Below are 27,058 nucleotides of genomic sequence, written 5' to 3'. Positions count from 1 at the left end.
GAGCTCCATAAAACTAACGTGTTGCACGAAATTTTGATGGGATGACTGTAAGTACATATACATACATGATACAAATGTAAAACAGCCAAAACCCGACAGGAGGGGTGGAGGACAAGGGCGTATTCAGAGGGGGTGCGGTGGGTGCGAACTCACCGCCTTTTCGTTCGGGCAAAGTTTGCAAACTGCATTCCATTAAACCTTTTAAGCCATTTCTATATGTTTTCTGTATTTCTTCCGTTCTTCTTCTGTTATTTGTTATATTTGAACGGACTTTGTAAATAAAATTTACTTGTCTTGACTTCCGGCCCACTTCGCTCGCCAATTTGCATATACTTACTTAAATTACTTTGTAAGTTGTCGCATATGCAAACTGGATGCATGCAAACAGTTAAATAATTACTTTATTAAGATTGCAAATTGGGTGCTCCTCCTTCAATCTGGCGAGCATACACGTTTGATAGACTAAAACATAGATTTTAGTCAAACTTTTCGTTCGCTCGCAAAACTTTATTTCAGTAGTATTTATAATACTGAAGTGGTTGCAGACCAAAAGCACTACCTCTGTCGCAATACCTGCCACCGGCGAAGCAGAGTGGGTCCATTAAAATCAGGAAATTCACAGACTGTGATACGACAAACGTTCTTGAAAATCAAGTGGTTAATAGTTTACGTGGTTCATTAGTAAGAAACTGTAAAACTGAGCAGTTAAGAAACTCTTTCTTTGTGAAAACGCCATCTGGAAGATTATATAATGTGCGCAAAGACAGTTCAGGGCTTTAAGCCGGCCCTCCGATATTTCTAGCACCTCCGCCCGGTGTCCGATTCCGTAACTGGTCCTGCGCCACAGATACACAAAAGCTATCCATGTTTTGAAAGTATACGTATAACATGTTCTCAAATATTCATGTTGAAATATGTCAAAAATTATTGCATTTGAATATCTTATATATAAAACATTATAAAGTAACTTGAAATAATTAAAATATTTTTAAATGACTTCCATATCCTATATATTAAATCGACGGGAGAAAACATGCAGAAGTCTAGAAATCGTACGCATGGACATTTCCTGGATGTACATGCAACGGAATTGGGGAAGTTTTTTAATTCATAAAACAACTCTCCAACGTTTCTGTGAACATCGAATGGAGAGGGTTAAAAACTGCGCATGGCAGAGAGAGGTACGCGTCTTCAACGTGCATGTTGTTAAAATGGCTCATACGTATATGCTAAACAATAAAGTATATGAAATAATATGGAAAAAATCGTTCAGATTTATCACTGTCAGACTTAGGTATAATCTAAGGCATCGCCTTCTACTGCCGCCTGATACCATGTCAATGGTATATTAACAGCACATTATTTAAGAACGTTTTGTAAACAAATGAACTTAATTTAAACAGGTCGCAAACTTTTCTAGAACATTCTACTGTAACATCCAAGTCATGGTTACAATCTGTAAGACCGAATGAGGAGGTGAATCCCGACTGCAAGGAATCTTCTGGCCTTTCGGAAAGAAGTCCAGTACCAGCACTGACACCGACTAAAAAGTGTGCGTCTTTTCAAAAAACTATTGCACATGTACTAAGATCTCCCTATGCTATTTTCAAAACCTTCCGCAAAAATGACAGGCTACCTGCACATGCATTTTAATGAATGACTTTTGCCGATATTATCACCCTTTAAAATCTCAAATGAAAAAAAACAACAACAAAAACTTACTAGTCTAACGTATGTTGCCTAACATGTAAGAACTGTAATGATTCTTGACCAGTTTAATACATTTTCATGCTTGTATCATGACATGTATTATTTAGCTATCTCGTTTTTAGCAACACTAAATTTTAGTAGCATTGTTTTCAAAACCATTGCCTACACTGTGCCTCAAACTGCCGTTTGGAGACACTTCAACACGTCCTGTTTGTGACATATCTTCATCAGCAAGACGGATGTGCACGACTGTTTAGAAGCACAAAATAAATGTATTTTAAACACAAGAAATAAAAAAAAAAAAAAAAAAAAAAAAACCAGTGCAGTTCCGATCCTACACGCCCCACACACCTGTCGGAGCATTGAGTAGGTGTTGTTGTTTGGCGGTATAATGATTTGAAATGAATGAATGCAGAAACTTAACAGTAAATACCATGTACAGAAGACAGATATTATACTATGCGTTATCCCCACACTATTATGATGGACATGAGGGTCAAAGATGTTACAACGCCTACGGGTTTTTTTTTTGGACGCCGACGGCGTACTTTCAGAAAATGCCTTATTACAAAAAATGAACACGTTTTGATGCTTAGTTACTGCTATATTCTGTACTGAAACAATGAACTGTCGTGGAAAAACGTTCAAAAACATTTAAATTTGTTATTTTGGTCATTTTTCATTATCAGAAAATCGGACCCTTGTTACTGCTGTAATTCACAACATTCTGGACGGCTTGAGAATGCATTGAACCATGTTAATATATTGTCGGTATGTTTGTTCAATAAATAGTACATACTACTTGCAGTCATACGTCAAAAGAAGGCCACTTTATAAAACTGGAACATGTTCTGGTGCTTAGATAAGTTGTATTATTCACCGAAACGATGGGTCCGAGTCAAGATTTAGTCACCTAAGGTCATCGTTGGAGTCAATATGAGATACAATATTAAACCAGTTTTAGCTATTTTTTGCATCATGTGCAGACGAAAAAAAGTAAAAGGTGATAAAATTGTAATTTCAAGCATTTTCAAGGCATCCGAAAACGGGCTCGAATGCACTATATTGCTTTATTCGCAGGGTTCAGTAGGGCTCGAGGATACTATGAACCATTTGAATATATTGCTGGTATGTATGCTCAAAAAGTAGCAAATATTAAAATGCCGACTGATGTTCAGAATGTCGACATCATAAGTCCAACTAGAAGATGCTTTTGTAGAAAAGCGCATGTCTCCTCCAATGTGTAGTAGTAACAGGCAAGAAGTTAATAGGGGACAGGACCACCGATGGTTGGCTGCAATATGGACCATCTACTCAACATGTCCAATCATCCCAAGAAGTTTTAATATTCTGGGCTTAGTGGCTCTCAAGTTATGATTGGAAACGGTTTTCCATGTTCTGGCCCCTGTGACCTTGACCTTTGAGTGACCCGAAAATCAAAAGGGATCATCTACTCTGCATGTCCAATCATCCTATGAAGTTTCAACATTCTGGGATAAGTGGTTCTCGAGTTATTGGTCGGAAAGAGTTTTCCATGTTCAGGCCCCTGTTACCTTGACCTTTGCTTAAGTGACCTGAAAATCAACAGTTCTGTGTCAAATAATTCTATTGTATTGATCAGAAACGCTTTTCCAATTTCTGGCCCCTGTGACCTTGAACTTTGTCAAAGTGACCCAAAAATCAATAGGGGTCATCTATTCTATATTTTCCAATCATCGTATGAAGTTTCAACATTCTGGGTCAAGTGGTTCTAAAGTACTTGATCAGAAACAGTTTTCCATGTTCAGGCCCCTGTGACCTAGACCTTTGATCAAGTACCCCCAAAATAATAGGGGTCATCTACTTTGTAAGCCCTATCACCCTATGAAGTTTCAAGGTTCTGGGCCCAATCATAGCATTAAGTTCCAACATTCTGGATCAAGTGGTTCTCAAATTATTGATCAGAAATGGTTTTCCATGTTCAGTCCCCTGTAACCTTGACCTTTAACAGAGTGACTCCAAAATAAATAGGGGTCATCTACTCTGCTTGTCCAATCATCCTATGAAGTTTCAACGTTCTGAGTTAAGTGGTTCTCAGGTTATTGATCGGAAATGGTTTTCCATGTTCAGGCCCCTGTAACCTTGACCTTTAACAAAGTGACTCTAAAATAAATAGGGGTCATCTACTCTGCTTGTCCAATCATCCTATGAAGTTTCAACGTTCTGAGTTAAGTGGTTCTCAAATTATTGATCGGAAATGGTTTTCCATATTCAGTCCCCTGTAACCTTGACCTTTAACAGAGTGACTCCAAAATAAATAGGGGTCATCTACTCTGCTTGTCCAATCATCCTATGAAGTTTCAACGTTCTGAGTTAAGTGGTTCTCAGGTTATTGATCGGAAATGGTTGTCCATGTTCAGGCCCCTGTGACCTTGACCTTTGATGGAGTGACCCAAAAAACAATAGGGTCATCTGCTCAATAAGCCTTAACATTCTATGTAAGTTTGAAGGTTCTAGGTCAAATGCTTTTCCAGTTATTGATCGGAAATAAAGTGTAACGGACAGAAAGGGCAAAAACAATATGTCACCCCAAATGGGGTAGGGAGACATAAATATGGTCACATAATATTACGAAATCCGAACATGTTTCTTGTGCTTAGATCTGTCGTATTCTGCAAGGGAAGCTATTCTGCTGAAAGGAAACCATGAGTGACTTCCCTTGTCTAAAAGAACAATTATAACAAATACCATTCATTGTATTTCTTCTTTTATTTTACATATAGTGTTTCCATAGGTTGAGATTTTACCAATAATATACACATCAAATAACAATGAGAAATAAAACAATAAATAAACAGCCTTACTAATGTTCATACATGCAAGGGACAATTGTCCTGGATCTCAATTAAATACAGCACTATAAAATCAATAAACATGCAATGGAATCCCTCTAACCAAAACACATAAAAGGTGGAAACCCCTTTAAACCATTAACCCTGAAAAAGGAGAAACCACTGTAAAACAGAACCCCTGCAAGGCAGAAATCAATCTAGCCTAGTAAAGTAGAAACCCCTCTAAACTGGAATGCCTAAAGAGCAAAAAGTCCTTCAAACAGAATCCCTGAAAAGCAGAGACCTCTCAAAATGTAAAAATTGTCTTGGTCAAAAAGAAGGTCCATCTACTGAAAATACTGGTAATCCTTCTAAACCAAAAACCTCTCAAAACTGAACTTTTCCCTTGTTACCTGGTGTTTAAAAAGTTTCCAGTGTATGTAAAGAGACAATAACACAGCAGACATGCTCATGTTTTGGAGGAGATCCAGTGTATTTATATGGAAACAACAGCCAGTATGCTCATGGTTCGGAGGAGATCCAGTGTATTTATAGAAACAATAACACAGCCAACATGCTCATGTTTTGGAGGAGATCCAGTATTTATAGAGCCAATAACACAGCGAACATGCTCATGGTTTGGTGGAGATCCAGAGTATTTATATGGTAACAACAGCCAACAAGCTTTGTTTGGAGGAGTTCCATTTTAACATGCTCTTGGCTAAGGGGAATTCTATTGTAATCATGTAGAAGAGAATATGGAACAGTTAACATACAGTTTCTGCAAAAAAGCCTTAAAAGATACAAACCCAGCAAAAAGTTAAAATAGTTCTACACAAAACTTTTGTACAAGTTCATGCCCTATGCATTTAAAAAATGTAGACCAAATTTACAAGATATGTAATTTGTACTAGTGATAAAATTAGGTTTAAAGACCTGTTACACAAGATAAACAAAAGAATGTGTTTTAGCGTATGAAGCAACAACATTCAGTAATGTCTATGAGTTAATCCTGATCATGCTGGACACGATTTATTCTGCCTTTGTGGCCAGTGCGATCATGATCTGCCTGCATATCTATGCAGTCTGATCATGATTTGCACTGTTCGCCATTCAGTCAGTATCTTTTTGGTATGCACCCCTTTTAACAGTTAATGGTACTGTCCAAATTGAAAGACCGACAAGTTCATTATAGAAATTTGGCATGGTAAGGGTTAAACTATCAACAAGAAACATTACTAGTGAGGAATTAATGCCACCTAACTTGAGTGCACTTGCTTGTGGGTTCATGTTTAGAGCTTGTGTTTTTGCCTGTGACCTTGACCTTTTGAGGTACAATTCTGACTGACTCATCTTCTTATCATGCTTGTGTAAAGTTTCATTAGAATACCTGAGCCGCACCATGGGAAAACCAACATAGTGGCTTTGCGACCAGCATGGATCCAGACCAGCCTGCGCATCCGCGCAGTCTGGTCAGGATCCATGCTGTTCGCTAACTGTTTCTCTAATTGCTATAGGCTTGAAAGCGAACAGCATGGATCCTGACCAGACTGCGCGGATGCGCAGGCTGGTCTGGAGCCATGCTGGTCGCAAAGCCACTATGTTGGTTTTCTCATGGCACGGCTCACCTTGTTTAAAATTAAAGAAGCTTTTTGGACCGACAGAACATACAATCAGCCTGTTTTGTTTTGTTGAGTTTATAATCATTAACAACTATCTTAGATTGCATGGTGAAATTCCAGATTTAATGGCACGTGAACACATCCCATCTTTCCTTCCTTAAATATAGTTAACATATTGCCATAATTTCAAAATCAAGTCAATAGAAACTACTAAATTCATGAAAGCACAACTTCACTTCACATAAGAACTATTTCTATCAGATACATTCCATATACAAACATTCAATCAAACAAAATTTTAAGTTCTACATCATTTAGGCACAAGATGTGTCGAAATGAACCATTTTTAACATAGAAACATTAGTATGCAAAGAAAACATGCACCTAGATTTAATTTTCACACTGGAGAAAGAAAATTATGTCATAATTACTATTGACAAATAATAAAATACCCAACAATTACTACTCCATTTCAAACACTTTAACCATCTTAATAAAAATGAAACAGTTTGTCCAACATGTTAAAATTCTGATGGAATGTACAAGTTATTTATGCACATGTACTGTAAAGGGTTAACAGCAAACATAATTATGTTTTTTTTTTTTGACTATCACATTAAATATCTAAGAAAAATTTTAACAATTTTATATTTTTCTAATATTTATTCTTCCTTCTGCATTAGATATCACATTACAATGATTGAAAAGTAGATCAGGTACTATTAGCCATAGCTTAATGTTTGCAAATAACCTCAAATTATATTCATCACACCTTGAAAACGCGGATAGATGTACAAACAGTACATTGCACTCCTGGTATATTACAGCCAACAGGCATCTTTGGTTCGACCCACTTTAACAACTAATGGTGGTGCCAATCTAAGCTCACCATTATATAACAGAAAACATGATCTTCAGTTAAAATGTTTCCTTCACATTTCATAAATTAACAGACTTTATCAAGGGCTACTGCATTGTACTGAATAATACAAAACATCCATAAGCAAATGCTACAGCATGCAGTGATCTATTTTCATAAATATTACATGATTCCATATTCCTTAGTTTATGCCGATAAAGTTTACCAGTCCATAGTCAAAACTACCAGTCCTTCTAACCTAAAGCAAATAGTTTTGATTATCAAAGACAAGCCATTCAAGAGTATGTATCAAGCATCTAGCTGCATATTCTTTACAAAGCAAAAAAGGCAGCAGATATTTTCAATTTGAAATGTAAGTGACATGAAAACACCAAAATGTACAGTATGCAAAATTATTCCTTATTTAACATTGTAAAATTCAATGGACTGTGTGTGTATAACATACTATAAGCAATACAATGTCAAAATTATATGTCAAAAACATAAATACTTAATGAACAAAACATACCTACAAATTCTTCTACTTAAACAATTTCCATTAATAACTGAATTTATATATATATATTTATATTACCATATAAAATAAATTTATATTTTTTTCTTCTAGTCATAACTTACATGCTTTACATAAAAACAACCATTATTTCAACCCTCATTTTTAAAGCCCAAAATGCTTTTAAGTCAAAGACTTAACTCTTTAACAAACACATGGACCTTAAATTTTTGTTTAAAACCACAGGCAACACACATTTGTGAATCATGTGACCGATTCATTGCAATATAAACTTACACACTCTCAGCAGTAACCTTTACAGTTTCTTTTTAAAAAAATTCCATAACATCTTACACCTAATCAGATACATTTAATGTTAAGGTAATGTACCATTAATGACAAAATGTTAAGGTAGTGTACCACAAAATGTTAAGGTAGTTTACCACAAAATGTTAAAGTAGTGTACCAGTTCTGACAAATGTTAATTTCCATGCAATTACGTACCCTCTGTAGGTGATTTTGGCATTCTTCGGACATAACAGAAAACTATTTTTAGTAACAGCTGGAAAATGCCTAACTGAGTACATGTAAACGAAAGGAAATTGCTAATTGTCATTACAGGTCCGCTACCTTAAATACCAATACTAAAATTGAACTTTAAAAAAAAAAAAAAATCAACAACAATTTAATCTGTATGCTGCTTTTATGCCAAGATACATTTTGGAGGTTTCATATGGATCCAGCAATAAATTAAGACAAACTTGCAATTTTAAAATTTTTTATCAACATAAATTGCTAAAATTTAAACAGGAAGTACCCCAATCAAAATCTTTTTTTTACAATTGATTCCAAACTGATGGAGACATCTTAAGAGTTCCTATTACCCCCCTTGGAGACCTTCAGAATCATGTCTATTACCTCCCTTGGAGACCTTCAGAATCATGTCTAATACTAAGTGTAATCTTCTTAAGAAGCAAAAAAAACAGGTGAATTTTCTGAATACTACTCTGCAAAAACATTCTCTACACAGTCAGGTATATAACATAAAAATTATATTTCAAACTGTACAACTGTTTCTTTTCTGCTTTCCATAAAATTTGCATACTATTACATAACAAACTGATATCTCATATCATTTACTCAGGCATAATCAAAATAACAATGCAATAAAATGTATTCACAGATAAAAAGATATATTCCCCAAACTATCTTACTGCCAATCAATTTCTGACAAGCTAATATCAAAGCTGGGCGTGTATCAGTTCTGTCAAAGAAAAAAAGTCGTATTCTGACAAATTTCATCATGACGGTCTGACCACCCACCTTTATAATCAAGTGTTTACCCCTACCAAGAATAAGGAAGTAAACAAAATTCAATCATTTTACACATCCAGTTGCAACCTCTAGTGATCAGTGTATTACTGTAGTAAAATCTTAACAAATCAAGCTTCATTAATGAGCCATGCCATGAAAAAAAACAACATAGTGGGTTTGCGACCAGCATGGATCCAGACCAGCCTGCGCATCCGTGCAGTCTGGTCAGGATCCATGCTGTACGCTTTCAAAGCCAAATGCAATAAGAGAAATCATTAGCGAACAGCATGGATCCAGACCAGACTGCGCGGATGAGCAGGCTGGTCTGGATCCATGCTGATCGCAAACACACTATATTGGTTTTCTCATGGCACGGCTCATTTTGAATTTATCTCATTGCTAAATCAAAGTTAACATCTGTTATTACCTACTGTACAAATGTGTTAAGAGGGAAGACACCGAACCAGATTAACGCATTCAGTCTTCCATAGATTCTAGGTCATTATGGAGAATAAGCATGTCAAGAAGTTGATTCACAGAAGGACAGTAACAGAAACCAATTTTGCAAACCCCATGGCCACCTAAAATAATTCCTGTACTATTGTCACCATATACCCCGACACTGAATGGCAATCATTAAACTTTTTTAACCTTTCTTCATTTTTACTACATCGTACAAAAGTTATAAATGATATCAGACGGTGAGACTTCAATGTGCGCATGAGTACTCGTAATAAAATATGACTTGTCTGTTATAAATTATCCAGTAAATTAACATGTTACATGAAAATGTACAAAAATTAAATTTAATATTCAACTAATCTTCAAATGTTGAAATCCACAAATTCGTATTTCCATTAAATAGCTGTTTTTAGCTAAAAGCATGAAATTTCATGCCAATAATATCACAGTACGTAAATCTGGTAAAATTTGGAATGTCTTGAACTTTTACCCTACACACACTAGGACTACTTTCTCATAATTGGCACAATGATACAGGAACTATTTTTTTGCAAGCCTGATGACAGGTCCTTATAAAATATGATTTAAAACATATTGTTAAGAGTGACATTATGTCTATTGTGGTCAAAATTTATTTCAATATTTATATCACCATGTCCAATCTACAATCTAAGTTTAACCACTTTTCAGTCCATCTTCAAGTTTACGTAGATATATCTCACGAATGTCAATGATGCGAAGAACGACACAGTTCCAAGCATGAGGAAGAACACGTAGCACGTGAGCGCCGTGTAGCCGAAGAACTCGAGGCTCTGTAACAGGCCGGACATGTTTGAACGTTTGTAGTAGTAGAAGAGTGCATACAGGAACACGAACATACCAGTGGACCTGAAATCATACAGAAATGGTTTTATATATATTTTGCATAAAAGAATATGGACAATATGAGGAAATGTTGTTTGTTTTTGGTCTTAGTTTACATAGCACAATTTAAGTTACATCACAATTTCACGGTTGTATCTGAGTAGGAGGACTCTACGTGACCATCTGGGAATATTTTAGGCAAAGTCAGGCACATGGGCCAAACCTCTACAGAAGGGGATAAGAGTCCACCTTAACATTGTAACTTCTAAATCATGTTAGAAAACAATTCAACTTCACTACTGTGAAGTCTTTTGAATCTATATTTCAAATTGACATGCTACACACAGAACAATTTTCAACTGATATAAAGTTTACATGAGCAACACCAATGAATATAAACATACAGAAAAACATATAAATTTACCCAGCACTGAAAATGGATCTCCACCACCAGCGGTAGTCCTCAGCGGAGAGCTGGAAGTAGGTCAATGCCACAGAGATACAGGCTGTCACACTAAGAAGGATTCCAAATACAATGAAAAGTATGCCGTACAATGTGTATTGTTCACGTCCCCACAGGGTGGCAAATATATAATACAACTCTACAGATATGGCACTGAAACAAGAACGCGTGAAACAATGAAATAAACATGTCCGAATAAAATTATGATTAGTAAATCTACACATATAGTTATTTCCATAACTTTAATACTTGTTTTTGTATTTTGTTCAAGAATCTTTCATTTTAGAAGGTAAAGATTGATAATATATATTGTGAAATCATTAATATTTGTAGGGGACAAAGTTTCGTGGTTGAGTCAATGCACAAAATAAAATCCCAACAAATAAGTCAAATTCCCATTCATTTTATGTTCCACTTGAACAAATTTGTGAGAGGACTTTACAATGATGTTAAACACCAAGTTTGATAATGATCCATTAAGGGGTTCCTGATAAGTAGCTGTTTAAAGATTTTAAGGTCTGGTTGTCCCTAAAATCAGTCAAGCAGAAAAATTTGAACAAACACAGGAGAGGACCTTACAAGGATACTACCGACCAAGTCTGGTGACAATTGATCAAGCAGTCCATGAGAAAAACTAGCTCAAAGGTTTTTTCTATTTTTAGCTGTAGTGGCCTCTAAAATCTATCAAACGAACCCATTTCAATAAATTTTAGAGAGGACCTTATTGGGATGCCAAATTTGGTGACGATTCATCAGGTGGTTCATGAGAAGAATTTGTTTAAAGGTTTTTTTTCTATTTTCATCTCTGGCGGCCCATAAAATCGGTCAAGAGATCATTTGGCCAAACTTAAGAGAGGACCTTACTAAGATGCTACAGACCAAGTTCGATGATGATCTTTCCAGCAGTTCATGAGAAGAAGTTGGTTAAGGGTGAAAAGCTAACGGCGGACGACGGACACAGCCCCATTATAATAGCTCACCCTGAACCTTTGGTTCAGATGAGCTAAAAAACAGTTCACTCACATTTATGCACAGTTACCCAACTTATCAACAAAAAGCAACATGATATACAATAAAGGCAATGCCAATATGCTAATATGACACTTCTGTAAAATTACCTGAAAGGTAGGAATCCGCCAACCATACAATGAGCAAATGCTGACCTATACCACGGAACAGAAGGAATTTCTCGTGCAATATTTTTTGTTCTACATGGGGCATCAAAGCCATTTGCCCAATTTTTACCAAATATTCCCCCAATCACAGTTAAAGGATATCCAACTGGAAAAAAAAAATATTCACATTAAAACACCTCTATTTTAATTAAAAAAAAAATCACAGCATTTCCGTCTTCCTGAAAAATAAAAAAATTTGTGACAGCAGCTGTATGTACAAATTACTGTCTTACATACATTTTTTCCTAGTATGTTTGTAATAAAATCATTGCCAGTTTTTGTTGCCAAACTTCGCCATTTAGATAAAATAATCGCAAATGGTGATAATGGCAACTAACAGCGTAAGGCCTGAGCAAAGCCATTAACAGTAAAACACTGATCAATTGAGTTCACAAGGATCTCAAGGAAATGAGCCAAAAACGAGAGTTATCAAGGATTTTGAGTTATCCAAACATATGTCTGAGCAATTGTTGCTCATACAACAGGTCCGAATATTTCAGTACTTCTCTATAGCCAGAAAAATAATTGAAACATTTTCCTTTCTTTTACCATTTTTAAGCCAAACTGTATCATGAAGATTCAAATGAAACGTAGTCCCAAGCCAGTTTGACACAAAGAATATGTGGCCTGGAAATCATTAGCAACCTCTGATGTGTGGTTGTTAGTCAAAAGCTTTCCCTGCTGAACTTACAGGGCTGACTATTTTAAGAATTTAATATAGCCCTCGTGCCAATATAGGTTTAGTTGTGCCAATAACCACTCAGGCACATCAATGACATTTAATGTTTTTGTATAGCTAGATATAACTTCCAATTTAACTGGTAAATGTGCAGTCTTCTGGTTATTAGGATGGGTTATTGATCGTCTCATACAATCATCTTTCTATCAGTGTATTGTATTATACTGTTGACTTCTTAACTGTACCACAAGCTTTAGCTAAACAATAAGAAACTAGATGGTAGTTATACAAACCAAACATCCAGAGACACATCAGCAGAACTATAGTTCCAAAGGGAAGTGCCTGTGTTGTACCATACCCCCAGGCAACAGTATTCACTATTGCCCAGACCAGGAAAAACGGAACTGAAATATTCACAATACTTTACAATGAATGAGGTTTTATATTATACATACATAATATATTTTCAAAATTCTAATCTTTATTCAATATATAGGAACAGTTATTAATTTCCCCAATTTACTGTTTAGCATTATTAATTATTTTTTTATGTTTCGTTTTTATTAGGGTTTAACATTGTTTTTTCAACAGTATTTCAATTATGTAACAGTGGTCAGTTAACCTAACAAGTGTTCCTGGTTTCTGTACCAGTACAAACCTGTTCTCCACAAGTTACTGCAAACTTCCCAACATGAATCAGAGGTGGAAGGTGAATGATTTTACATGTCCTTTTTTCAAATTCAATTGCCACAGAGAAGATGTTCCTTGACAGTGAATCAAATTCTGTAGATCTGCGCTCTCCCTATCAAGCTAAGCAGATGGGCTCATTATTTATCTAGATTGTGACTAAAGATACAGTTAAATCTAAGGTCCACTGTCACAGAGTAATTCAATGAGAAAATGTAAGTATGTGTACTGTAAAACTATTTAATTTCACGGGCACAAAATTATTTCATTCTAAAACAAACAAGAGCTGTCCGTAAGACAGCCAATACTCGACTATTCAAATTATTGTCCCAGAAGCAAGAAAATATTACCCTAAATGCTAAAATATCTATAGAGTTTCAATCCAATATCTGCATTAGTTTTGGAGATAGTAACTTGCATGTAAAACTTTAACCAGGATTTTCTAAGTCCAAAAGAGGCATTATTTGGCCAAAATGCAAGTCAGAGTTATGGGACTTGATGCTATCAACTAGTTTTATAACCCCGAAGACACATGTGAAGTTTCAATTCAATATCTGCATTAGTTTTGGAGATAGTAATTTGCATGTAAAACTTAAACCAGGATTTTCTAAGTCCAAATGGGGGCATAATTTGCTAAAAATACATGTCAGAGTTATGGGACTTGACCCAGTGAAGTTGGTAATTGACCTAGAAAAAGAAAAAATAAGTTTCAAATCTATATGCCTTTTAATGATAGCCATATGTACTTGCATGCAAAACTTTAACCAAGGTGTGATGCCAGGGTGAGTAGAATAGCTAGACTATTCTTTGAATAGTCAAGCTAAAAATGAATGAGAGTACTTGTTTTGTTAGATTTTAATTTCATGGCCTGACTAAACGAGAAAGAAGTACCGGTAATCCCCATGAAAATTAAAGATTTCACACAAATGTTTCTTGGGGGGTTGTGGGAGGGTGTTAATTCTGTTATTCTGTTTTGTTGGATTATATATCACAACATAACAGTTTAGGTCATATAGCAATGGTGGAGGAAGAGCCTAGGTTAACATAAAACTGGCACACAGTTAGAACCACAGACCTTACATAACAACCCATGTAGGGCTCTACTTTATCAAGGTGAAGAACAAATAATTTGAATACAGCAACTACAACCACTCAGCCCTGGATGCTCCACCTCAATTTATAGCGCAGTGACGAAATCACGAAGTTTTATGCCAAAGAAATTAAATTGACAATATTTAAGACTAAACAATCAATATAATCTAACTTTGTTCGCTTGAACTCAATAGGTCAGGCAAAGTTTGTTCAAGTTATCAGCAGTTGGAGCCCTAAAAATTATACATTATATTGGGATTTTGCTGGTACCTGACTGAGTTTGAGCGAAGGGTGGCGTTCAAATTACAGAGTTTGAGTGAACAAAGTTTGACTATATGGTAACTGTTTGAATGAACTTACAAGCAAATAAAGCAGAGGTAAGATTGATGTTCCACACCCAGTTTTCTCCTCCCATCTTCTTGTACATATTGGTTGCTATATAACCACTGATACCTGCAATACAAACCTTTATTTAACAAGAATTTGTAAGAGGAACATAATTATCATCAAACAAAGATTTGTGGAAAATGGAAATTGAATTAATTACGAGTATTTTTTGAGAGAAACAAAATACTCCATTTCACTTGTACTTTTCTGTAGTCTAACCAACTACTCTAGTCCCTTGAAACTATTCAGTTGCTGAGAGCATCTTTTTTTTCTTCTTTTTTTTTTAATACATGTAAACTGATCAAAAGTAGATGTTAATTTATCATGTTTTAACAGCTTTTTTTATTTTCAGAGAGCAAGAAAAATGTCATTATAAATAAATTTTCTGATTTTTTTCTTCATTTTGCTCTAGGTTTTCGTATACAAAGCCTCTCAGCGTAGATGTTTGATTGCTGGACCAGATGTCCTCCACAACAATTTGACAGAAGACATTATAAAGTTATCTTCTCAATCTGTCCTCCAATACTAGCTCTTTATTGGTGGATGTCATTTACTTACAAGTGTTGAACAAGTTCTGGTATGGAATCCAAGAACTGTGGTTTATTTAAATAAATGCTGTGAAATATCTGAAATATTCTTGATCCATATAAAACAAAGTTCCCTTGCAATCAGAAGGTTACCATTATTCATTTTTAGAAATTTGATCAGTCAGGTTAAGTCGTACGTAAGCGCTTTCAAGCTTCATATGCAGATAAAGAACCCAGGTGCTGCTCGGATCTTTATTTCTGGCATAGGCAGATAGACTTTCTTCCGCACGCAAGCTTGAGAGCTTCCGTACACGAGAAAGATGAAAATGTATTTCAGGCAGGGTTCGAACCCACAGCAAAAACAGGCAAGTGCTTGGAAGTCAGCAAATTTATACCTCTCTGTCAACAAGGACCCTGCAAAATACAGGTTATCATGTGTCTGGTGTAAACTATTTGTTGCTAATGTTCCTTATTAGACTGAATACTTACAAGATGTGAATGCATAAAGTATAACTCCAGCAGAGTTGATCTGTCCATGTCTATGAACATTAAACATTCCCAACATTGCCATTATTATAATCCCTGTAGCTAATGTTAGAAACTGCATTCCTACACCTGAAACATACACAAATAATACACATCAGTTACCATTGTTGGACAAATTCTTGATGTATGTTGTTTTAGTTCTGTGTAAAAGCACAAAAGCACAGTTCTAGTTATATAACTACTAACTGATTGAGACTGGTGAACAAAGAAGCAAGGTGCCTCTCTTGGAATAATTGCAGACAAGGAAGGACTCCCTGTAACTATCATAATTGTTAAACAATTCAGCTGGAACTAGAACTGCTTTTGAGAAAAGCGCATGTCTCCCACAACTGCCTAATCATAACAGACTGGCATTCCTTCTCCATTATGTATCTGAGTCAACCATGCACCAATACATATATCACTGGCATCAGTGCACAGAACAATTTTCGGTAATTCAAGGGCCATAATTCCAAAGTGCCTGGGCCAATTTGGCTAGTTATCGAACTTGCATGAGGACTTATTGGCAAACACATTTTGATCAAGTTTGGTGAATCGAATGAGAACTCTTCGCATTAAGAGCGCGGACAAGATTTGTGAGACAGACAGACACACACACAGAGACAGGAGTAAATCAATATGTCTACCACACCACTGTGTGGTGGGAGACATAATGAGGACCCTAGTGAGTCACAGTGTCAGAACGTACCATTGAAATGATAAAGGGTTTGGTAGATACAGGGATTTTGTTCATTTAACATCCCTTACAGAAGGCGAGAGGATATCCTCTGACATCTGGCTTTTATTACAAACTTTTAATCCACAAAATATCTTCACCCATTATCTGATAAAAAAAACAACAACAGAATTCTTGAATTCACCCAAGGAACTTATGATAAAAAGATAAAATGGTTTTCAAGAACAGAATAATACATGCCCTAGTGAACTTTTGAAACATACCAAAGTATTTTTGCAGCTTCTTACCTACTGCCATAAACAGAGTACTGGTATGTTTGTCCAATGAAATATATTATGTCTTATCAATGCAAAGGTCATATGTATATAATGTATGTGATGGTTAAAACCATACCAAGTATAGCACAGAACAAGTTTTTCTGTGGAGGGTATCTAAAAACGTCTGTATGTATGATTTTCCAGCCATTTTCTTCTTGGTCCAAATCTTCACTATCTTCCTCATCTACATTATATCTGGCAAAATCTGACTTCAGTACTCGTGTCTGAAATACATAATGCAAAATTTGACTTCAACAATCTGATTTCAACACTCAAGTGTGAAAAACACAATTTGAAATATCACTTAAATACTCATGTTTGAAAAACACAACACAAAATCTGATTTCAACATCATCTGAAATATACAATGCAAATATCATGATTGTTTGAAATACATTATGCAAACTCTGATTTCATCATACATGTCTGAAAAAAACAATGTAAAATCTTAAGGCATGTGATTCAGTGCATGTGTCTGAAACACATATTTAACAATGTTCTAATGAATAGAACAATAAATTTTAAATTGTTACAGGAAACAAGATAACTTAAAATGTATTTATGTGTTTTACATATCTCTTGACAAACATTTCCCCAGAAGTCATTTCTGTTAGCTAATTCATTTTGAGCTTAAGTAGTTTGCAATGAAAATAACAGGAGACAAGTACCTTTAACTTTTAGCCTGCTAAATTTCTAAAATGGACTGGTCCATCATTCAATTTTGGTAATACACGTGTACCATTTATCATTCAAAGGGGTGTTCACTAAAAAATTTACTGAATGAATAGTAAACAGTGCAGACCATGATCCACCTGCACAGATGTTCAGGCTGATCTTGTTCTGCACTGGTCGCAAAGGCAGAATTACTTGCTGCCAGCAGGCTAAAGGTTAATAGAATTTCCTTCACTCTGTTAAGATTATTTTCGCTGAAGCCAGGATTTGACTCAATGACAGCATACAGCAAGCAACACTAAGCACCACCACTACACCAGTATGGTTACAACCACAAACTCAAAATATTTCGGAGAAATCAATGCGATATAAACAAGAACTTTATGTTACTCCCCGGAACTCGTCTCCAGCATCTGAATTAAACCAACATTTACCAAGGAACATGGTGGAGTGTATCAACCTTTACCCTGCTAAATTTCTAAAATGGACCAGTCCATCATTCAGTTTGGGCAGTACCACTTACCATTCAAAGGGGTGTTAAATGAAAATTTATTGACCGAATAGCGAACAGTACAGAAAAAGATCAGCCTGCACAAACATGCAAGCTAATCTTGGTCTGCACTGGCTGCAAAGGCAGAATCACTTGCCACAAGCAGGCTAAGGGTTGTGCAAGCAGGAGGTTAAATATTCTATGCAAGAGACAAACTGAGGTGTGTTGTTGCGGAGAGGATAGGTCAGGGTGTAGACAGATAGAAAATACTACCAAACATCTATGGTGAAATGATCTAATTCAGTGGGAATTAATTCTTAGTAAAGTATCCTCTTTACAAAAAACAAATTTCAATCGTTTTAGAAGTGTTCGCTCAAGAAAGGGTGTACTTTATGCAGACTGTTGTTGGTACAGTCAGCTATTTTCTTCATATCAAATCAATTTGTAAGTAGAAAACAAGAGCACCGCCTTGCGGGTGCTGACGCTCATCTGATTTTTTTTGTATAATAGAAATATTGTCCTACCCATGATTTTCTAAGTCTAAAAAGGGCCATCATTCTTGCAAAAAGCAGGATAGAGTTATGTTTCTTGATGTACAGTGTCCACTTATGATTGTGAAAAACTGTTGCAAGTTTTAAAGCAATAGCTTTGATAGTTTATGAGAAAAGTTGCCTTAAACATAATACTCAACCAAGAAAATGATTTTCTAAGTCCAAAAGGGGCAATAATTATTGCAAAAAGCAGGATGGAGTTATGTTGCATGCTGTACAGGGTCAGCTTATGATGGTGAACAAGTGTTGCAAGTTTCAAAGCAATAGCTTTGATAGTTTAAGAGAAAAAGTTGACCTAAACATAAAACTTAACCAAGAAATCTGATATTTTCTAAGTCCAAAAGGGGCCATAAATCTTGCAAAAAGCAGGATGGAGTTATGTTTCTTGCTGTACAGGGTCAGCTTATGATGGTGAACAAGTGTTGCAAGTTTTAAAGCAATAGCTTTGATAGTTTAGGATAAAAGCTGACCTAAACATAAAACTTAACCAAGAAAACTAATTTTCTAAGTCCAAAAGTGGCCATAAATCTTGCAAAAAGCAAGATGGAGTTATGTTTCTTGATGTACAGGGTCTGCTTATGATGGTGAACAAGTATTCCAAGTTTCAAAGCAATAGCTTTGATAGTTTAGGAGAAAAGTTGACCTAAACATAAAACTTAACCAAGAAATCTGATATTTTCTAAGTACAAAAGGGGCCATAAATCTTGCAAAAAGCAAGATGGAGTTATGTTTCTTGCTATACAGGGTCAGCTTATGATGGTGAACAAGTCTTCCAAGTTTCAAAGCAATAGCTTTGATAGTTTAGGAGAAAAGCTGACCTAAACATAAAACTTAACCAGGCAACGCCGACGCAGACGCCGACAACCGCTCAAGTGATGACAATAACTCATCATTTTTTTTCAAAAAATCAGATGAGCTAAAAATATGAAAAAGAGTATTTGTGAGCCATTTATACCAGGGTAAATGCTATTTAATATCATGACTTCTGAGCTTTATGAAATTCCCCAGTACAGAAAACTGATAAAATATTTCCTGGTGCAAGCAGTAAAATCATGTGAGAGTATAACCCTAGCATCAAAATGTTTTACACACTTCTCTAAAACTAAAACTAACCCAATAGGAAGAATGCAGTATATGCTTATTCAATGACTTGCCAGTCAAAAGTCAAAATTATTTGCCCGACATGGCAACGTATGTCGGGCAACATCTAAAAGCTATTAAAGTTTTTCAACAGTATTTCATTTATGTAAAGGTGAGCAGCTAATCTATTCAGTGTTCTTTGATTCTGAACCAAAAGTCCCGTTCTCTACAAATAAATGCTAACTTCTCCACATTAATCAGAAGTGGAGGATAAATCATTTCAGACATAGTATTTTCTACAAAATTGTCGTGGAGAACATACGCCCTGTGGATCACACTCAAAGCCTCATAGTCAGCAGATCTGCTCTATCCTTATTGAGCTAAGGGAATTGGTGTTTTGGCTATGGACAGGCAAGCCAATCGACAGAGTTTTAGAGTTTCTCTCTCTCTATTTTCACTTTAACCCAGCAAACATATATTGAAATACCCGGTAGCACAAACAATGGACCGATGTTTTATTTAAGGAAACATGTGATAATATATATATGATTCCCTAGTCACCTTGTGTGTATATATATATATATATATCTATTCTGGCGGTGGTGTGTAGATTTATAGAAGAAAGTTAACCTCCTTTGTATGGTAACATGGCTAAGAATTTCAGATTTGAAAACTTTACACAGAAAAGAGATATTTAATATCTAAAGTATGAAACAAATAAACAATTTAAATAAATTTTAGAGACATAACTGCTTTTATGCCTTAATTGGTGTACATGAACAACAAACTTTGTAGTAATTCTGTATTTTGCTTTTATGCTTAAATTGGTGTACATGATCAACAAACTTTGTAGTAATTTTGTATTTTACAGATTTCTGAGATTTGTAAAGAGGACTGTGCTTCTTTTCAATGATTTAGGAATGGACTTCAAATTCACGGAGAGCTCTATTCAGACCCATAACTCTGGGAAAGGTATTTATGAAGCCTCGACTTATATTCATTGCTTTAGGCAATGAATTCATGGACAATTATTCATACATTATTTGATGACTTCATGAAGAGTGGTACTCACATTCATTTTTAGCTCATCTGATTTTTTGAAAAAAAAATAAAAATGGTGAGTTTTTGTCATTACTTGATCGGCGTCGGCATCGGTGTCGGCGTTGCCTGGTTAAGTTTTATGTTTAGGTCAGCTTTTCTCCTAAACTATCAAAAGTATTGCTTTGAAACTTGCAACACTTGTTCACCATCATTAGCTGACCTTTTTTACACAAGAAAATAACTCCATCGTGTTTTTGCAAGAATTATGGCGCCCTTGGACTTAGAATTCAGATTTCTGGTTAAGTTTTATGTTTAGGTCAGTTTTTTCCTAAACTGTCAAAAGTATTGCTTTAAACTTGCAAACTGTGTTCACCATCATAGCTGACCTGTGCACCAAGAAACATACTCCATTCTGCTTTTTGCAAGAATTATGGCCCCTTTTGGACTTAGAAAATATCAGATTTCTTGGTTAAGTTTTATGTTTAGGTCAGGGTTTTTTCCTAAACTGTCAAAGATATTGCTTTGAAACTTGCAACAGTTGTTCACCATCATAAGCTGACCCTGTGCAGCAAGGAACATAACTCCATTCTGCTTTTTGCAAGAATTATGGCCCCTTTTGGACTTAGAAAATCTGATTTCATGGTTAAGTTTTATATTTAGATCAGCTTTTCTCCTAAACTATCCAACGTATTGTTTTGAAACTTGCAACACTTGTTCGCCATCATTAGCTGACCCTGTACAGCAAGAAACATAACTCCATCCTGCCTTTTGCAAGATTTATGGCCCCTTTTGGACTTAGAAAATATCAGATTTCTCGGTTAAGTTTTATGTTTAGGTCAACTTTTTCTCTTAAACTATCAAAGCTATTGCTTTGATACTTGCAACTCTTGTTCATCATCATAAGCTGACCCTGTACAGCAAGAAACATAACTCCATCCTGCTTTTTTGCAATAATTATTGCCCCTCTTGGACTTAGAAAATCAGTTTTCTTGGTTGAGTATTATGTTTAAGTCAGCTTTTCTCATAAACTCTCAAAGAAAACTTGCAACAGTTTTTCACCATCATAAGCGGACGCTGTACATCAAGAAACATAACTCTATCCTGCTTTTTGCAAGAATGATGGCCCTTTTTAGACTTAGAAAATAATGGGTAGGACAATTTTTATTATATAAAAAAAAATCAGATGAGCAAAGCGGTGCTCTTGTTTTTAACTGAAATCATGGAGTTAAACTCAGATTAATTGTTTTGAGAAAAGAATATATCAGTTATAAAGATATTTTCATCATTTTGAGAATTTTTTTTTTCACATACAGCCAATTTATATATGTAATACAAACGTGGCTTCAGAAAAAAAACAAGAGCACCATCTTGCGTGTGCAGACGCCCATCTGATTTTTTTGTCTTTGTATAATAGAAATATTGTCCTACCCATGTGTTTTTATGATATTTTCTAAGTCCAAAAGGGGCCATAATTCTTGCAAAAAGCAGGATGGAGTTATGTTTCTTGCTGTACAGAGTCAGCTTTTGATGGTGAACAAGTGTTGCAAGTTTTAAAGCAATAGCTTTGATAGTTTAGGAGAAAAGCTGACCTAAACATAAAACTTAACCAGGCAATGCCAATGCCGACGCCGATCAATTCAACAATAACTCCTCATTTTTTATCAAAAAATCAGATGAGCTAAGAAAACTGTTAGCTCAAGAGGAATGGGGACTGGATCAAAACTTTGTAAGGAAAAATGGTGTTTACATAAAGACTGAATGGATGACAAATAAGCAGTAACCACTAGGTAAGCAGTTAATTCTCTACACCCTGTCCAAACTTTAGTAAAAGCTTATCTTTGATCTGACAACTGTGTATATAAATATTTTTACACCAATGAATCAACACAATTCTGATTTTATTTTAAGTGTCTAAAAGGAGCAGTTCTTTTTCTATAAACCTGTCACATTCTGCTCTGGCTGAGAAGGAAAACAAAATTCTGTGTAAAGTTTGCGAACCTTATCTCTTGCATAAAGAGCAAATGAAAATTTCAAATCTTTGTACTGAAAAACAAAACAGAAATAAACTCTGTTAAATTATAAATACTACTTAAAAGCACTAAGAATACAAATTTTATTTAAATACATACACATCCTGAGGAAAATTGATAAATCTGACAGATATATTCAGCCTTTCAAAGTGTATCAATAAAGCTAATTTATACTCCCTCAGGCATTTCAAATCATAATTAGTTAATAACTTTAAAGTTTTCAAACTTCTTTCAAATGTTTCCATTTTCTTTCCCTCCCACACAAAGTTCGGACCTACATAGCATAGGCAACAATATTTTTCAATAAAACACAATTATTTTAAAGACACAAAAACTATGAACAAAGTGATGAAAATTCGCCTTTTTATAAACCAGTACTGGCTAATGCATATTAAGCAGATGTTTTTCAATAAAGCAAAAAATGACTATGGTGTTACTAAACATGTGTTTTTTCACCAGTCCTCTTACAGATCTAAAGCCTGCTGCCTTGTGCTCATTTGAATGATCAATTTGTTAATTTGTTTGGAGTTCAACGCAATTTCTCAACATTATTTCAGTAATGAAATGGTGGGCAGTTAACCTAATCAGTATTCCTGGATTCTGTACAAGTACAAACCTGTTCTTCGCAAGTAACTGCCAACTTCCCCACATCAATCATACGTCGAGAACAAATAATTTCTGGCACAATGGCTTTAATCAAATCATCATGAAGAACATGTGCCTTGCACGAGGATCTAACTCATGACCCCACCATCCCTAGAAGGGTGCTCTCCCTATGGAGCAGGCTGATCAATGACTAGTTAAAAAGACATTGTGAAAACACTTGTTTCAATGATAATTTTATTCCATTTTCTTTTCTCTCAATATCTTTACAGCAAGTTCAGAGTGTTTTGTATTCTGTCTTTCCTACCAATCTAACACATTACCTTCCTACATGGCAAACTTGACATCTTGTTGTGCCAAAAATAATTGATGCCTTCTTAAATTTCAGCTCTTATTCTTCTTAAAAAAAATCTACTTTTTTATTCTACTCTAAATCTAACCTGATAAAAAACATTTCTATTCATTATAAACAGAGAATCTGTAAGATTAATTTAAGTGCTACCTTCTTTTTGTCTTGAAACCAGTTCTTAATATACAGATGTTATTTAATGGTATTAATGTAAAGTTTATTACTTACTGTAAAAGCAGAAATTTTCACGAGGGTTTAATTTTTGCTATATCCGCGAGGCCCTACATCTCTCAATCCCCGCGTAAATATTCACCACAAGTATAATTCAAATTCAAGTATGATACCATTTTTACAATTTCGCGAATATTAAACATCACGAACATACTCAAAATTTCAAATTCGTGAAATTTTGACCTGCAAAAATATGTGCCTTTACAGTATTTTAAAATGCCAAGAGCCATAAAGTCTCCAATGTTACTGATTAGTCTCTAGTTTAACCGGAGCAGTAGCAGAATGCACAGGACAGACGTGATGATAACCATCAGGCCCCGTTTAAAGATAATTTCCTTTTAAGGTAATAATCCCTTGACCATTAATATATGAATGTAACTGGTCATCTAATTATGGTGGTAGAGCTAATTAACCAACTGTGAATTCATTTTATGTTGTAAACATGAAACTTCATGGTTTCAGCCAAAACGGCTACTTTGTGGGGATACGAAATTGTGGGTTTCAATTTTTTAAGGTTAAATGAATGGGAATTTCACTTGTTCTATGGGAATTAATTTCATGGATTTACCGCACAACAAAATACAGGCTGATCAATGACCACAGTATTATGTTAAAGTTTCAAATTTTCCAGGGGGACTAATTTACAAGGATTTCCTGGTTACATAAATCATTGAAATTAACACTTAACTTCTATAAATTAGAAATAAACAATTTCATGTCTCAACAAAATAGCCTTTTGAACTAAAATTATTAATAAAATTAAATAATTTCACTGTCTTTGCCTCCATTAAACAGGAGGTTTGCCATATTAACAAAGGTATACTGGTCCAGTGCCTAAATCCGGACACTTTGGTGTTTTATGACCATAACTTGCTATTCCCAAACGCACATGTCATCACATTTCAAAGTATAATTTTAGTTCTTTATAATCTTATGCAAACACAAAATCGTTATCGCTGATTTCATCATAAAAAAGTCATCCGAAGTGGGCCAGTAAAGGCTGTCAAAATCGACCTTCAGAGTGCTTTAATATTCGGACACTATTTCGGTATGAAATGTAACGAATCAATACTCCAAAAAATAAGAATGAACACGACTTTGTTGCAACAAAGCAGTCAGATTCAGTCCTGTAAATTTTGTATACAGACATCTCTCGTTCGATTGAAGTTTATTTACCTGTTAATACGTACATGTGGACAATTTTCTAATTTAATGTATATCTGCAAATATAACAATACTCAAAACAATACGCAATAAAAATCTATCTTAGACGAAAATTAATGTTTACACACATGCAGATTCTGTTGATGTTTATATCTTTGACGCAAACTATGCACTATAATGAACGCCGCGCCGATTTATCTTATGAATTGCTTCCCTTGTCGGGCAAAATGCTGGCATTTTACTTCTCTATTGAATAATTATTATTAAAGAATCGTTTAAATTTCTTATATAAATACTGAGGGTAGTACAGAAATGTAAAACATGTTTTACATCTATGTTTGAACACTAGAAAAAGAGTCGTCTGCAACAAGGTAAATAATGATTTTTTCTTTTAAATTAGTACCATCGTCGCACCTCAAATAACATGGCGTGCCTGTATGACGTCATCCCCGCAATACACAATGTTTACTTTTAGCGGGGATAATTTGAAGGTAATTTTCTCGGAAATACTTACATTCACACACTGTTATGACAATGGTCATCAAAGCTTCGTCTGCGTTGATCATATTCATTCCAGTAAAAAATCACGACCGTAAAGCGTTTTATAATGGTGTCCGAATTATTAAGCACTGTCCGGATTTAGGCACTGGACCAGTAAGGTAGATCTGCATGTTTGTATAAAAAGTTCTAAAATGTAGAAATTGATAAAACCCATAAAAGATCAGGACATACTCAATGTGGCTGTGTGCTCAATTTCTTGCTAGTTTGATTTAGAAAATGTGAACATCAAGCAAGTTTTCATACTGGGAGTCTATGGGAGAAGCACAATTTTGATGAGATTTTCAAACAAGAAAAATTTTGTACAATGCAGTTTTAATGTTACTTCCCTCAGTCGTAAATAAACATGTTTTCTATTATATTGACTCCTAACATAAATTGCCAGTCTAAAGTTTGTGGTATATGACCAGTCTATATTCAACACATTTTCCTTTGCTAGTAAGCAAAATACAAAAATAAAACTGTTGAAAATTAATTTCTGATGTCATATAATAAACACTCACTGAAGGGCTTACCGGCAATTATCATAATTATTGGCCCTTGGTCCTTTGTATCAGTGGCATTAGTTTTTACTACTGACTGGCAAGCTAATCAGTAAGTGTATATAATATTCTTTAATAAATAAATCATCCAGGTCTTTTTACTATGTGTCACTATTTACACTATTTCATCTTTAGAAAGTTTGTGAAGCTGCGGTTTTTATGAAATTACACACAGGTTTCCATTAATCTACTTCCGTGTGCCAGGTCCAGGCTTAACTCTATGCTTGCTGGATAAATGGCTTTACACCATTACTTCCGATTCATCAAATGTGCAGAACCACCTTAACTTACACACTAACACTAACTTACCAGTATAATAACAACAAAACCAATCAACAGAAATACGAGCACCATCGAGTTAATGATTGACAGCCAGTGAATCTGCAAGTATAATATACAGCAATGCATAAGTAAACAAAATTGATGGTCATTATTATAGTATGACAATACAGGCTATAATCTACCACTTTTGTTGTAAAACAAGAGGACCATCATGGTCCTGAATCGGTCACCTGCCCCCACATGAACTGAGTATGACGTCGTTTTTTCTATTATTTGACATAGTGACCTAGTTTTTGAAGGCATGTGACCCAGTTTTATACTTGACCTACATATCATCAAGGTGAACATTCTCACCAATTTTCATGAAGATCTCATGAAAAATATGGCCTCTAGAGAGGTCACAAGGTTTTTCTATTTTTACATGTACTGACCTAGTTTTGACCGCATGTGACCCAGTTTCGAACTTGATCTAGATATCATAAAGGTGAACATTCTCACCAATTTTCATGAAGATCCATTGAAAAATATGGCCTCTAGAGAGGTCAAAAGGTCTTTCTATGTTGAGACCTAGTGACCTAGTTTTTGACCGCAGTTGACCCGGTTTCAAACTTGATCTAGATATCATCAAGATGAACATTCAGACCAACTTTCAAACAGATCCCATGAAAACTATGGCCTCTAGAGTGGTCACAAGGTTTTTCTATTATTTGACTTACTGATCTAGTTTTTGACCGCACGTGACCCAGTTTCGAACCTGACCT

The 27,058-nt window shown here is 35.2% G+C and overlaps 1 protein-coding gene across 2 annotated transcripts in view; it reads right to left on the bottom strand.

The window, feature by feature from the left end:
* Positions 1-4,443: 4,443 nt before the first annotated feature.
* LOC123539675 (transmembrane 9 superfamily member 1-like) overlaps positions 4,444-27,058 on the bottom strand; it is a 57,688-nt gene continuing 35,073 nt past the window's right edge. The window contains exons 7-15 of one of the 2 annotated variants that reach the window (XM_045324393.2): positions 26,325-26,396; positions 22,537-22,581; positions 16,781-16,928; positions 15,655-15,780; positions 14,612-14,704; positions 12,766-12,876; positions 11,737-11,899; positions 10,580-10,771; positions 4,444-10,179 (exon numbers count right to left, since the gene is read on the bottom strand). In XM_045324393.2, the coding sequence (XP_045180328.1) occupies positions 9,978-10,179; positions 10,580-10,771; positions 11,737-11,899; positions 12,766-12,876; positions 14,612-14,704; positions 15,655-15,780; positions 16,781-16,928; positions 22,537-22,581; positions 26,325-26,396 (1,152 nt within the window). In that variant the 3' untranslated portion in view covers positions 4,444-9,977. The remainder of the gene's footprint in view (positions 10,180-10,579; positions 10,772-11,736; positions 11,900-12,765; positions 12,877-14,611; positions 14,705-15,654; positions 15,781-16,780; positions 16,929-22,536; positions 22,582-26,324; positions 26,397-27,058) is intronic. The other variant, XM_045324394.2, reaches the window with a different exon arrangement.

The sequence above is a fragment of the Mercenaria mercenaria genome, chromosome 16 (genome assembly GCF_021730395.1).
Source record: "Mercenaria mercenaria strain notata chromosome 16, MADL_Memer_1, whole genome shotgun sequence".
In the NCBI taxonomy this organism is placed as follows: Eukaryota; Metazoa; Mollusca; class Bivalvia; order Venerida; family Veneridae; genus Mercenaria; species Mercenaria mercenaria.
This window is presented reverse-complemented; position numbering and strand designations above follow the sequence as displayed.